This window comes from Bacillus rossius, chromosome 6 (assembly GCF_032445375.1).
Source record: "Bacillus rossius redtenbacheri isolate Brsri chromosome 6, Brsri_v3, whole genome shotgun sequence".
In the NCBI taxonomy this organism is placed as follows: Eukaryota; Metazoa; Arthropoda; class Insecta; order Phasmatodea; family Bacillidae; genus Bacillus; species Bacillus rossius.
Window position 1 is genome coordinate 1,557,256 of NC_086334.1, and position 14,840 is coordinate 1,572,095.

General features: G+C 36.7%; 1 protein-coding gene and 1 long non-coding RNA gene across 3 annotated transcripts in view; one reads left to right on the plus strand and one right to left on the minus strand.

Moving 5' to 3' along the window:
* Positions 1–349: 349 nt before the first annotated feature.
* On the plus strand, positions 350–3,807 carry LOC134532471 (uncharacterized). The gene is made up of 2 exons (XR_010075146.1): positions 350–447; positions 689–3,807. It is a non-coding gene; the product is annotated as an uncharacterized LOC134532471 (long non-coding RNA).
* Positions 3,808–4,730: 923 nt separating this feature from the next.
* Positions 4,731–14,840, minus strand: part of LOC134532472 (tetraspanin-11) — a 34,613-nt gene continuing 24,503 nt past the window's right edge. For both annotated transcript variants that reach the window (XM_063368890.1, XM_063368889.1), the window contains exons 2-7: positions 12,542–12,662; positions 9,700–9,891; positions 8,602–8,781; positions 7,760–7,843; positions 6,498–6,626; positions 4,731–5,097 (exon numbers count right to left, since the gene is read on the minus strand). In XM_063368890.1, coding sequence (XP_063224960.1) covers positions 5,050–5,097; positions 6,498–6,626; positions 7,760–7,843; positions 8,602–8,781; positions 9,700–9,891; positions 12,542–12,619 — 711 coding nt within the window. In that variant the 5' untranslated portion in view covers positions 12,620–12,662 and the 3' untranslated portion in view covers positions 4,731–5,049. The remainder of the gene's footprint in view (positions 5,098–6,497; positions 6,627–7,759; positions 7,844–8,601; positions 8,782–9,699; positions 9,892–12,541; positions 12,663–14,840) is intronic.

Below are 14,840 nucleotides of genomic sequence, written 5' to 3' on the forward strand. Positions count from 1 at the left end.
TAGAACATTCTAGTATTTCTGGACATTAAGTAGCTCTGGGCAATTTAAGAAAAAACAGCACAGACGAACAGTTTTCTACGAAAGACAAAATGTTCCCTAAATGTGTCTATCAATAATTTCGCATGGAGAAACTTAGTATCGTAAAATGGGGTGAATAGGGTCTGAGGGGTGAAAAGGGACAAAAAATTTCTAAAAAATTTAACGTACAGCTGTAACTTTTAATTTAAAGATATCACAACACATTTTTTTCAAAAATTTCTGTGAATTTTTAAGTCTTTCCAACTATGTAGACAAAACTGTTAGGTAATTATTTATGTTTAGGTTGGCAACATGAGAATCAGCTGTTGTTATAGTCGCCATTTGTATAACTTGACAACTGTTTGTTAATTTGAGCAGTTGGTTTAGCAAATCTTTTTGACGAATACATTATAGTTTTATTGATGTTTCGTAAGTATATTTAAATTTTTACATCTTAATTTTGTGACATATTAATAATTTTTACAGCAATGTTTAGGAAAACTTGCATTTTTTGTACTTACAGAAGGGTGAATGGGGACAGTGTTAAATTATAACACTTCGTAGTTGGAATGGAATGTGTTTAGTTTTATAAGGTTAAATAAGCTTGTAGGTAAAAACAGTTAATTGCTTAATTGTACATTTTTTATTTCTTTCTGTACGGTTATTCTAGGTTAGAAAATTAACCTGCAACAATGGGTCGGACGTACAAGAGTGAACCCACTTCAAACATACATGCACTGATTGACTATGACTGAGTGACACGTGCAGTTTTGGCAGTAAAGGAAGGTATGTCAGTAAGGGCAGCTGCTAAGGCTCATGGTTTATCAAAGTCTGCCCTTCAACGGTACTGTGCAAAGCCATATCTACAGATTCGAACAAAAGGTGGCCAGACCTTAAGGTATGGAAAAAGATATTGTCGAAGCAATTGTAAAATGTTCGGATTAGGGGTATCCACTAAGTTCTTTTGATACCCGTTGCTTTGTAAAGTTTCATTTGGATTGAGAGGGGAAGAATATTCCAAAATTTAGAGACAACCTTTCAGGTTGTGATTGGGCTCTAGGCTTTTTGAAAAGGAACAAAGAGGTACTCCCACAAAGAATGTGCCAAAATATCAAAAGAAGCCGAGCAAGTGTGAGCCCTGGTGTTATAAATCACAATTACACTGAAAGACATTCCAGCTCATCTCATAATAGATTACGGCGAAACATGCTTGTCAGATGATCCAGGTCGCCGAAAGCTTATCTTCAGGAGGGGATGCAGATATCCAGTAAGAGTTTTAGATGAGAGAAAATCTGGGGTCAGTACTGTTTGCTGCAACTGCATCAGGAAAGATTCTTCCCCCCTATATAATTTACAAGTCTTATTTACATATATGACCTCTGGATACAAGGGGGTCTGGAAGGGGCACAGTACAATAGGAGCAAGTCTGGCTGGATAGATGGCCATTGCTTCCTCGATTGGATACAAAAGATTGTTGTCCCATATTGCAGAAGATTCGATGGAAGAAAGGTCCTAATTGTGGATAACTTGAGCTCACATTTGTCGCCAGCTGTAGTCAATATATGTGTTGAAAATGACATCTCATTTGTTTTTTTACCACCCAACTCAACCCATCTAACAGCCACTAGATGTTGCTGTTTTCAGGTCGCTGCACTGGAGGTTGGTTTTGGAAAAATGGAAGCTCAAAACCAAGAACAGCAGCAAGTCATTTGACAAACAGTATTTTCCTTGTCTTTTAAAACAGACATTGGAAAAAAATGAAAGTAAATGACCAACTTAGCAAGGACATATCTTCATGTTTTGAAAAAGCGGGCTTGTTCCCATTGAAAAGAGAATGGGTCCTTGAAGGACTTCCTGCATTTCAACCAAACGAAGGACAGGAGAATGAAAAAACAGTGACCGACAACCTCTCACAGTTTTTAAAGGAGATGCGCTATGGTAATGAAGAACCTGAAGCAAACAAGCAAGAAAAAGTGTCTGAGAGTTCCACCAGGTCAGAGTGTTTCTCTTGCTGACTTGGAATAAGAGGATAGTGATGTGGAATTTGATGATGACAATAATGAAGAAAATGAGGAAGTTGTTCAAATCAAAGAAGGGGACTGGGTGAGGGTAAAATTTCAGTATGAACATGGTGTTGAAAAGTTTTTTTTTGGGAAGGTTTTGCAAGTGTGACCAGTGGAAGAGGGAGCAGACAAGTTTCTTGGATCATTTCTAAGGCAATCTAACAAGATGGCTTCAATTTACACATTCCCCAATGTCGCAGATGAATATGTGTTCAGCAAAAAACAGATTTTGCAAGTGTTAAACCCACCTGAAATTAGGAGGGGTAGGCATACCTTCAAGTAAACCAGCAAACAAACCTAGTGGTTCCACATACTATTTGTGGTAGGGCCTACCGGTAAATTCAGTGTATTTCTTAATGTAGGTAACATTATATTCTGGATCTAGACTATCTTCCGAGACTATGCATAACAGCATCATGGAGCTTATAAGTATGAACTTGTTTTTTTGTGCAATTTTTAAAATTCATTTTTAAGATGCCTTTTTGTAAATATTATATAGACAAATTTCGAATAAAACTACTAATGGAAGTGATTTAACCTTTTTAAAAACATTTTACATGCATTTAAAAAGCCAAGCATATGTCCCTATTAACCATACTATGATTAAAAAGGGACACATATTGAAAAACCTCAGGTGTCCCTATAACTCCACCTCTAGGGTGAATAGGGACAGGCAAAAAAAAAATAATTTATGTAAAACATTAACAGAAAATACAAAAATGTATTATGCTATAGAAAGCTAATAAAAAGAACTACAAAATAAAAATATAATCATAGAACATTCTTCAGTGATTTAGAAATTTTTTAACAAAACTAAAAAAATTGTCCCTATTCACCCCATTTTTCGGTACCACAACAAAAAAAACTTTATACATAGTAATATTTAATGTATTATTTAACAGTCCATCATCTTATACATTGTAAAATAAATACGAATTATCTCGTAGGATCACAATACATATACCTAAATCCATTTTTGCATGCCTACCCATATGTTTTCTGAAGTTTGATGCAAATAAAAGTGGATGTGTCCACTATTTTAAAATATGTGTGATGAAAATTTCTGAATAGCAATGGTTAAGACTTGAACACTATTATATGCAAGTTATTTATACTTGCATATCCACAAAACGTCTACAGGGAATGCTTGGAAGGCCTGTCAGTCCACATGAATTGCTGTCCAAATGACTGGTCACAGCATGGCGGCTGTCCCACCATGGTTGCTGTCACAGCGTGGCAGCTGTAAATTTTAAAGGCCGTTTTCTATAATATATATTTTGATTTTTGTAAAAAATTGTGATCAATATTAAGTATTCATGGGTTAATTACTGGGCCTGTTATTTAAGTGGTTAGCCACAATTTAAGGTGTGTGAATGTGACGTGTTAATAAACAGTGGGCCTGAAGTTGTATTTGTATTATAATGAGCTTTACTCGAGTGGTTATTGTACAGTGATTAATTCTGTGTTTAATAATTTGATCTCCCGAAATATTTGTACATTTGGCAGCAGATTGATCCTATACAATTAAGGCTATAGGTATTTTATGAAACTACCATCAGTTGATTTATTCTGCCTCTTATGTTGCAGTAACTAGCATAAATTTTGTTAAACAGATTCACCTTGAACTGTACCATACCCAAGCAAGACCATTACAATTTTGAATGTACTGTTTATAATGTGTGTTTCGGCATTATTATTATGAATAAATTTGTTTTAGCTCAATGCACATTATCTTTCCATTTCAGTGTTTTCCACCTAACTCACCCCGTTCTCTGGTTTAGGCAACAAAATATTAATATTGTAGGTATTAAAAAGAAATATTTTTGAGCGTAAGAGTGCTTTTCACATGGACAGCTTTGTGTGGGTGAATTTAAAAAAAAAATCAATGTGTTGTTCAATGTGAAAAAAAAACTGTAAACATTTGTTTACAAAGAAATTAATTAGCTATGGGCAGTACGTGTTATTAGGTGTATAATTTTTGAAAATACCTGACTATGGGGAACCTGATACTTTTAAGTACTAACTTATTAAATTTAAATGACACATTAGTAGCTCGCATCCATGTGAAGCCAGGGCGGGTCCCTAGTTAATTTGTATACAAAGTTTTAAAAAAGCTAGATTTTGAAAATTAAATTTCTGAAAATGTTCATCACCCTAATACTATTTAAACCAACATTGTCCTTCGATTTGTTGGCAATGTCCTCCAGTTTTTGAACGTAAACATCTAGCCTACATTAGGGTCGTGAGGATGGGGGGGGGGGGGGGGGGGTTGAAACTACACTACATTATAAATCCAGCTTCATCCATAATGCCCACTCTGCTGTACGAGATCAACGCCCAATAGGCAATAGTGTTTTGTTTTTGTCATATCATAAGCATATGCTGAATATTAAGTATGACTTGAAATAAATTGAAAAAATAAAGAAATTTCTTTGAATTATTGATTACTGAAAAAGTACATTAAAAAACTATCTTTGTTGATCAAACATGAACACACACATTCTATGGCTGATGTTGACGTAACGAGTAACTGTGTTTAAAATGCACGAAGACACAATTGCCTTAAGTTTGTGGCACCACTGAGTCCACAAATGATTTATGTCGTCAGGAGAAACCATGAGGAGACAGTGAGACACACAAAATGTACTGCAAGGGTGAAAAATACCAACTTATTCTAACAAACTTTATTTCACGTCTAAATGTACAGTTATTGTTTTCTGAAAATAGGTTTTGTTACAATCATCAAAAATATACACTATATTAAACTTTAACACTATGTATTAAATAACTAAGAATATACACATAGATACAAATTCTTAAGAACACTATCTAAACACATCACAGTTTTCAATATAAAAAAAAACTGTCCAAAACTTAACACGGGCACCTTTAGTCATCACGTGACCTAATTTGTATAAAAAATAAATGCACTTTAACTGCAGAGTTGGACAGCTTATCTTCAGAATATTCATTCTATCATGTTGAACAGCGCACATGAGAAGATCATTCCAAGGATCTAGAAAAAAAAAAAAAACATAATTGAACCCATTAAGTTTTACTAAAGAAAGATTTGTATATTGAAAAAATAATGCTAGATTAATTAAGATTCAATATAATGTAATTTGCAGCATAAAACTAACAAAGATAATTTAATCTGAAAAACAGTTATATTTACTTTAAAATGGTTCATGCAATGGGTAATCTTTATTCAATACAATTTCTTAGACATTCAACATCACAGTTTTGCACTGTTTGCCATGGAAAAATTTCAAAAACACAAATTAAGAATTTAAATTTAAATCATGAACTCACAGAGAACAAGCCTAAATGCGTTGATGTCAAACAGATACACACAACGATTAACCTAATTAGGTATTATGGACAACACTATGATGACATCACAAATGAACAAATTTAAAACTAAATACATTACAGCACTAGTATTTAGTGGAAGGAATTATGCAATGAAAAAAATAATAACAGCACAGGTGAACACTGTGGGCTAACAACGACGGAAGTATTTCGACAATAACAGTAAATGCAGGTAGACAACAAAAACCTGGACAATGCAGAAAATATATGAACTCAACAATGATGATAAACTGATATTATGGATGGCACTGACAAAAATGCACTTTCCGAGAAAGAAAGAAAAGAATCACTTTTCGACAAAGAAAGAAAAGAATCACTTTTCGACAAAGAAAAAAAAGAGTCACTTTTCGACAAAGGAAAAAAAAAGCACTTTTCGACAAAGGAAAAAAAAGCACTTTTCGACAAAGGAAAAAAAAAGCACTTTTCGACAAAGGAAAAAAAAAAGCACTTTTCGACGAAGGAAAAAAAAAGCACTTTTCGACGAAGGAAAAAAAAGCACTTTTCGACGAAGGGAAAAAAAACGCACTTTTCGACGAAGGGGAAAAAACGCACTTTTCGACAAAGGGAAAAAAACGCACTTTTCGACAAAGGGAAAAAAACGCACTTTTCGACAAAGTGAAAAAAACGCACTTTTCGACAAAGGGAAAAAAACACACTTTTCGACAAAGGGAAAAAAACGCACTTTTCGACAAAGGAAAAAAAAACGCTTTTCAACAAAGGAAAAAAAAAAACGCTTTTCGACAAAGGAAAAAAAAACGCTTTTCGACAAAGGAAAAAAAACGATTTTCGACAAAGGAAAACAAATCACTTTTCGACAAAGGAAAAAAAATCACTTTTCGACAAAGGAAAAAATCACTTTTCCACAAAAAAAACTTTTCGACAAAGGGGAAAGAAAACACTTTCGACAAAAAAAAGCACTTTTCGACAAAGGAAAAAAAGCACTTTTCGACAAAGAAAAAAAAAGCACTTTGACACAAAATGCACATTCAAAAATAATTCTCATTTGGACAAAGGGAACCGCGTGTGAACGTGTGAACATCTCACCATGAGGCACGCGACTCCCACCCCAGCACCGCCCAGCGTGGCCGCGTGGTCCTTCACGAACTTCACTGTCTTCTCCAGGCAGCCGTCGTCGTAGATGTTGGTCGGCACGGCCGTGCAGATAGCAGAGTTCTGGACAAGGAAACACGTCCGTCACACAGTCTCTCAACATTGCTAAACCCAGTTCTCGTCAAATGAGTTTCAATTTTTACACTATTTTCATAGTAAGCATATTTATCCTCAAAGTAATGACCCAAGCAGATACCATCACATTAAAACCTAAGCAATTTTTTTTCTTTCACCAATAATGGTCTACAACTATCACTAAAACCAGACAATTTTTAATATTTGTTCCATTGTCAGCTTTATCTCGAGAATATCTTCTATCATTACAACTAACACCCAGGCTTTACCCAGCAATCAGGTCCAAAAGCAGGTTTGCATCCGACTGCGCTACAAAGGTCGGTAAAGAAACTTACCCAAAAATAAATACAGCTGTATCAAAGTATGTACAAGACAGTACCACAACAAGCTATAGCCAACCTCTTTCCCCTCACCAAGTACAATAACTTACGAAATTTTGGAAAAACAACTTTTAATTTAGAGGCGGAACCTAACTATTTTCCTTAAAAAAAAAAAGTTTTCCAAGATACGTTGTAGAGTTTGAAAATGTCTAGACAAATGATTGATTAAATATTCTTAAGTGTTCAGTTTATTCACACAGAAAAACGACTTAATGGTAAGCTTTGTAATTTGTTAGTACGAAAACCTCGCTACATAAGTACAGAATCCAACAAATAGTTTGAAAGAAACACAAAGCAAATGTACCGTAAAGCCTTGCAAACATGATTTCAATGCCCGTTTTGCTAGATGTCGATAGAACCAGCTTAAAACAATTGTCATGCTGACTTAGGGCTCGGTTTCAAGCCATGTTTTAATTTTATTTTTTATAATTACTACTATTGAAGGGCAATTTTTTAAATTGAATTTTTAAAATTGAATTTTTTTCTGTCATAAATACTTTAAACACATATTAACTTAGTGTAAAATATTAAGAGTAAAATAGTCACGTAAGACTTTGTAATTATCACTTGTGCACCATTATATTACGTTTGGTCAAGTTTTATTTCAAGTGAGGTATATAGTTAAAATATAAAAAAAAAACTTCAGTAAAAAAAATTAAAACAATCAAGATGGCATGCGAGACTGAGTCTAACAGATGCACAGCACAAACACACGCCAGCCCTCAGTCAGCGAACACGTACCAACACGCGCTGCTTGCAGCAACTGGCCGGCACCCCGCCGTAGGATATCCAGTTCGAGGGTCCGGTCACCCCGCAACACTTCACCTGCAGAGAGAGTCTGGTGTCAACTGCCGTCGCCGCCAGGCATGCGACACAAAGTGCACACGTCCGGTAACTGTGTCCGCAAAAATAATATAAACTCTGCGGCAGTGATAGTCAGTAGTAGCGGTCCTAGACTCTTTATTGGAGGCCCTCCACCGGAAAATTTTACTGTTTCAAACCACATTTTTAACCCAACCTGCAACCTCAATTTCAGGAAATTTTGATATTATCTCCTAATAAAATATCCTCAGGTCAATGTTTATACATGCTTACAATCAAATATCCAGTAAAATTGCGTCATTATAGGTGGCAATAAAATCTTTCATTTTTTTTTGCAGATACAAAATCACGAATTGAAATAGGTATTGACCAGAACATTACAATATTTCTTTCAAAATAATCTCTCATTTAACTTTATGTATCTAAGTTGCTGTAATTTTTTTATTGTAACTTCACATTGTTTCCCCCCCCCCCCCCCCCATTTTAAATCCTGAAATGAGGGGTTCGAACCCCCTGGCTATGCCCTTGAATTAACACACACAATATTAAACTAAGCATTACTTTACGCTCCAACCAACAGCTATTTTATCTAGAACAAATACATATTCATTTTTTTTTTTACGAATACTTAACGTATTTATAGGTTACCTAATATTATTCACTGTTTGATGAAAGAAAATTTTTTTTTAAAACTTATTCATGAACCATTTCTCTTGTTTGTAAATCTCCAACGCGGAATGAACCACAAGAGTAGCCCTCACGTTCTGCTGGATGTAGTCCCAGGCGTCCGTGGTCTCCTTGTGCTGCTCCCCTCCGCGGTACTGGCTGAGCGAGCGCTGCATCTCCTGCTCCATGGTCACGCCCACCTTCTCGCGGAACACGTAGCCCAGGATGCCCCCCACCAGCATCGTCACGAACACCAGGAACACCAGCATGAAGTACTGCGAGACAAGCACACACAACCGCTCACACTCACACTCGACAGTCAACAACTGCCAAACTAGATCGGAATTTAAATATGGCGAACCCTAAGGATTAAGTTCTCTTCTCAATTTATTTGAAATTTTATCTAAATACTCACTGGAATATAATGTTTTTTTTTTTTTTTTTTTTGAAAACTAACACCTTTATTGTTTTTTTGTTTTTAATTCATTAAATAATAATCAACTTAAGGAATGATTAGTCTGTTCTTGGAGGAAATTAAATTTAGCATCACACAATCTATAAATATAAAAATGTAAATGTTAATTTGTGTACGCGTGCACATGCTCACACACACAGATATAGATTAGAGGAACAAACCAACAAACTCACTTTGCATTTATAATATTACTAGCCAATGCCTGGCATGCTATTAAAATATTTCTCTCTCTCTCTCTCTCTCTCTCTCTATATATATATATATGCGCGCCTTTATAAATCACATCATATCTGTACCTAACAAAAAACGGAAATACATTAATTTATACATTTTTTTGCCTAACTATTTTTATCAATCTTTTTACTTGTCACAGGTGTGACACTGGTATATATAAACACGCGCTTATAAGAATGCAACGTTGTGTTAAAGTCGTAGCAATCGGTTCATAGCTTTCAGAGATTCAAGATTGTGGGGGTGTGGGGGTGTGGGGGTGTGGGGGTGTGAGGGTGTGAGGGTGTGGGGGTGTGGGGGTGTGAGGGTGTGGGGGTGTGGGGGTGTGAGGGTGTGGGGGTGTGAGGGTGTGGGGGTGTGAGGGTGTGGGGGTGTGGGGGTGTGGGGGTGTGGGGGTGAGGGGGTGTGAGGGTGTGGGGGTGTGGGGGGGTGAGGGGATGAGTGGATGAGTGATGAGGTGCCGAGGGGCGGAGGGCGGAGCACCCACCAGCAGCAGCATGCACTTTATCTCGCGGATGGCGCCCAGGCAGCCGAAGAAGGCGATGAGGATGACGACGGCGCCGGTGACGATGAGGATGTAGGCGGCGCCCAGGAACAGGTTGGTGCCCAGCAGGGCATTCATCTGCGCCTTGTCCACCAGCGTCCAGACGCCGATGCCCAGCACCACGCAGCCGCCCACCTGCCGGCACGCCGTAGTCGGCCCTCTTCAGCCCCGGCGGCAACCACGCCTTGGCATGTCAGTCGTGAGCTCTGTGCAGTTACATCAAGCTCTGTCCCTGCCCGAACACGCCCGAATATTCACCTTTTTTGCGCAGGAAAAATGAATTCAAATATTAAAAGTGGTCGGTTAGGTTAGCTACATTAAAACACTTTAAAACACTATGGACGGTTAGTTAGGTTAGTATAGCTACATAAAAATAAACAGAAATATAAATATATGTAAATAAACCCGAGGTTGGCCGAAGGTGAATATTCGGGCGTGTTCGGGCAGGGACAGAACTTGATGGACATCTTAGGCTTCCCTTGTGGAGTTAGGGTTCAAAGTCACAAAGAGTAACTCAAACCGTTTTAGACGAGCGTGAGTACTGCTTGTTGTTTTATCGCCTGCAGCGCCAGCTACGTGAAATGGCCATTAGTAAAGGATGAACGTGTAAACCTTACTTGGCAACAGGATGGAGCCTCACCCCATTGAGACATCTTCGTGCGAGAGTGGTTGAAAGTCCAAGTCCCTGGCCGTTAAATTGGTCGTAATAGTGAAGACGACAGAGCTTTTTTTTTTTTTTTTCGCTGGCCTCCACACCTGACATAATGCCATGCGATCTTTTTTTTTTTTTTTTTACATAGAGCCTTTATAGAATATCACGTCTACGTTCCTGCCAGAGTTGAGTCATAGAATTGAAGAGGCTATTGCTTCGATTACTCCGGACTTGTTAACCAAAGGGTGGGAATAATCGGACTTCAGGTTGGATGTGTGCCGTGTAACTAGAGGTGCACATATTGAACATTTGTAAGAAAAAATCAAATAAGTTTGTCATTAATTTTATGTATGATTTGCTGTAAATAGTCTAAATTAAACTGCTATAATATACAATTGAAACGGTAACATTCATATATGCAAAAATAACAATACCCATGTGTTGTATAAAGTAACAATAATTTTTTTTTTTTTGCAAATTGTGTTTAAATTAATGTTTTTCAAATTTACAGAAAAATTATTTCCTGTGAGCAAGCCCTTTAAATCACTTTATGGAGTAATTTTAACGTCACACACACGCTAAACGTACATCAATTATTTATAAAAAAATTTTGCCTGACTCCATAAGTTCTTTCGCTAGAGATTTTATTTTATTTCTACAGATTGGTAGTGAATATAACTTAACAACTGTAATCACATTTTTAGCTGTATATCGTCAAACATATCTGTAATTAATAAACTACCAAAGATCCCACACGGCATGTGTCGCAAAGCCAGTCGTTTCGAATTTAGTTTCAAATGTTTGCGTTAACTGAAAATTTTGAGCCTAATTTTATGCTTTACAAGACATCAATCATGACTTCCCAGGCCTTTATGCTTTACCAACAAGCTTAAATCTGTAACGGCTTGGTGGAAGTGTCCCGAGTATTTCTTGTGGAGAACTGCAACTGCAAACTTTCAAAAAAAAAAAAAAAAAAAGCTCAATATTAGGTTCTATGTCATGTAGAGTCAAGAAAAATTTCATTCTTCAGCTGCATTGTAAGCGATGACAAAATAATTATTAGGATTTAACGTCACTGGGTCGAATGATGTAGCAGGGACGGAATGCAAATGCAAGAGTGCCTGACATTACCCTCAGGCTGTAACAGGCATGTCAAGACGTCTGGCACTTACGGTATTTTCACAGACGTGACCTCAAACCAGAAGTTATTATGAAACAACTATAAAAGTACTTATAAGCGCCCACGTCAACGCTGCACCATCAAAGCATAAATGAGCATAGACAGAAATGTCTTGAAAAGTCAGATGTTTGTAACATAAACATATCCAGAAAGTGGCTGTTATTACAATTGGCTCATTGGCTCGTGCCACCTCGCCAAACACTGACCCCCGGCGAAGACACTAACTCTGTAGGGAAACCATTCGCAGCTTAGTGAACACAGCATGTTAACTTAGTTAACACGACGTTCCGAAAGCTGAGTGTGTTAGGACTGCTTCGACACACGCCAAATATTTTCTCAGTCCTTATGAACCACTTGCCGTTCCAAGCCTCCCTAAACAACTAAACAGTTTAAGTGAATTTACACTCACTTATATGTTCAATATCAGGAAAATTCCATATAATTTTATTTTCATTAGTGTTACAAAAAGAAAAAAGAAAAAAGATGTATATGTGGGACCTACGTGGCGCTGTTGGCTTAGCCACAACCAAATTTAGATAAAAGTCAAATTTTGAGTCCTAAACTACAATATAGAAAGCATGGATGTGTTTACTGCTAGCTTATGGGTCAAATTTAGGTAAGCATAGTAACATCCTAATTTCAGAATATCCGTCGAAAGGAAATGATAGATTTTTAAATCTTTCCACATGTAAGTCATATGGAAATGTTTAGAAGGTGGGAAAATATATTTAAAAAGCCTAAATGCTAATACAAGAAATTTTTAAAAATGAAAACTCTCACAAGTTTTTAATATGAAAACGCACACTGAACATTATCAGGCAAGTTGATACATGCAAATATTTAGTATACTTTGATTTCCTGCTGGGTCGTGTGTCAAAGTGAGAGAGAGGCTCTTCATCCAAACAACCTGACCCTCTTCTGCAAGACTGAGTACAGGCAGGTAATATACTCACGAAGATGAGAATGTTGGCGAGGAACAGACTGTACTTCATGAACTGGCCGCAGCCATCCATCTCTCTTCCGTACCCCATCTCGTGCGGGGCTGCAGACAGGGAGGTCTAGTTGCCTCGGTACCTGCAACCAGAACAGAGTCGGCTTGACGTGCTGGTCATGTCACTCCAGTCTTTGACCAGGAGGGGCTACACATCATTTGATGTAAGCTTTTGGACATACGCCATTGCTAAAGCACATGTGTGTCTGTAGAAGAAAACTACAAAAAACACAAAAGACAAAAACACAAATTAAGCAAAAAATTGCTGTTGTCAACAGGATATAAACACCAAATAATATTCCATAACAGGAATATGATCAACAAACAAAGAAAAGCAAAGAAAATGGACTAACAGAACGAAAAAAAAAACTAAAAATGATGACAACACAAAAATATTGAACCCAAAAAAATTCAGCACAACAGTAGAAACGAGACAAAAACACAGCAAATCGAAAAGACGAAACAAACACAATAGTTTTCCAAATCAGAAACAAGCGACGTTTCGGGAACTGCTTTAGCAATGACGTATGTCCAAAAGCTTACATCAAGTCATGCACTCCCATTGCACAAATCTTTGAAAGATAAAAGCTACACATCATCTCGTGGCATATAACACTATGTTTATAAAATAATTCCCAGCCTTTAGATTTTAATAGTATTATCAACTGTGAGCGTTGTAGAGTTTTGGTTCAAGGTCAAAATTAAAGAGGAACTCTTTCAAACAGTTTTAGATAAGCACATGCGCGAGTTCTCTTGCAGCGCCACCTCCGCAAAAATGGCGACTCCTGAGCGTAAAACGTTTTGTGTTCTGTAATTCGCTAAGAGTGAATCTGTAATTTCAGTTCGACGTGAGTTTCGTTAAAAGTTTAATTGTAAACCCCCACGTGACCAAAACATCCGCGGATGGTCGCGACGACAGAGCTGGCCTCCACGTTCACCTGAGAATTTTTTTTTTCCTTTGGGGCTTTATGAAAATCATGTCTACGTTCCACCGCTACCTAATGATTTGCCAGAGTTGAGTCACAGAATACTGAAGAGGCTATTGTTTCCATTACTCCGGACTTGTTAAAGTGTGGGAAGAATTGGATTTTAGGTTGGATGTGTGCCGTATAACTGAAGGTGCACTTGTTGAACATTTGTAAGAAAAATTACGTTAGCTTACCTACAATTTTATGTATGATTTATTGTAAATATACTAAATTAAACTTTTTATAATATACCTTTGAAACTGGGATATTCTGGCATGGATTTCAATCATTTATAAATAATTAATAGGCCAGAAGACCTGGTTGTGGGATTACAAAATATAAACATTACCTACGAGATAAAATTACTTAGTGAAAGTATGCAAATACATTTTTTCCGTGTTAAACGTTACAGTACGGCGTATAACACATTTTGTTTCCAAATACTCCACAAAAGTCTACATTATTTTAAGTTGTTAAAGACTCACTGCTTATACTCTTTTCTCCTCTGGAATTATTCGGGTAAAATAATAGTTTCTTCCAACTGGCAATTAAATTAAAATAATATTCACATTAGTTATTTATTTTTAAATTTTAATTTTTTTCGTACTTACTGAAACGCCTATATTCTACACTCTGCAGCACACAGGTGCCTGATTGGTTGTCTACGCTTTTAAAGTGTAGCTTAAGGCCGTCTCCCCGTCCATCCGCCAATCACGACACCTCAAGCCAATCATAAGGCCCGGAAAAATCCATCCGTCTGTCACATGCTTTATAAGCTTTGAACATCAAGGGACGGCCGATGAAATGATAACCTCCAAAATGTTTGCAGGGTATTGCCGGCAACTTTTATCATCTTAAAAAAAGGTTTTGAGATTCGTTTATTAGTTTAAATGCTTCCATCACATGTTTTCAGCCTGCGTTTGAACACGTTTAAAGGTTTGATAAATGAAACAAAAAATGTACCGATAAGATTACTTTCGAAAACAGTTACCAAGAAATCGTTTGTAATACAAGAAATATATTGTAACTTTGTTCGACACATGGCTATGGTTATTTTATCATACATGAAATAGGCTTTCTTATTATAACACTGAGAATTTGCTACGAAAATTGACACAAAATTTTATATTTTAATTTATGTTTCGTGCAAGCATACTTTTTTTTACCATGGAAAATATAATCCAATATTTACAAATTAGACTATTTGGTTGAATCATGGTTATCTGAGCATATAATACTGGAAAAATATTCAAGGAACGGTTAACAAATATAACTAACTACGGGAGATACTGG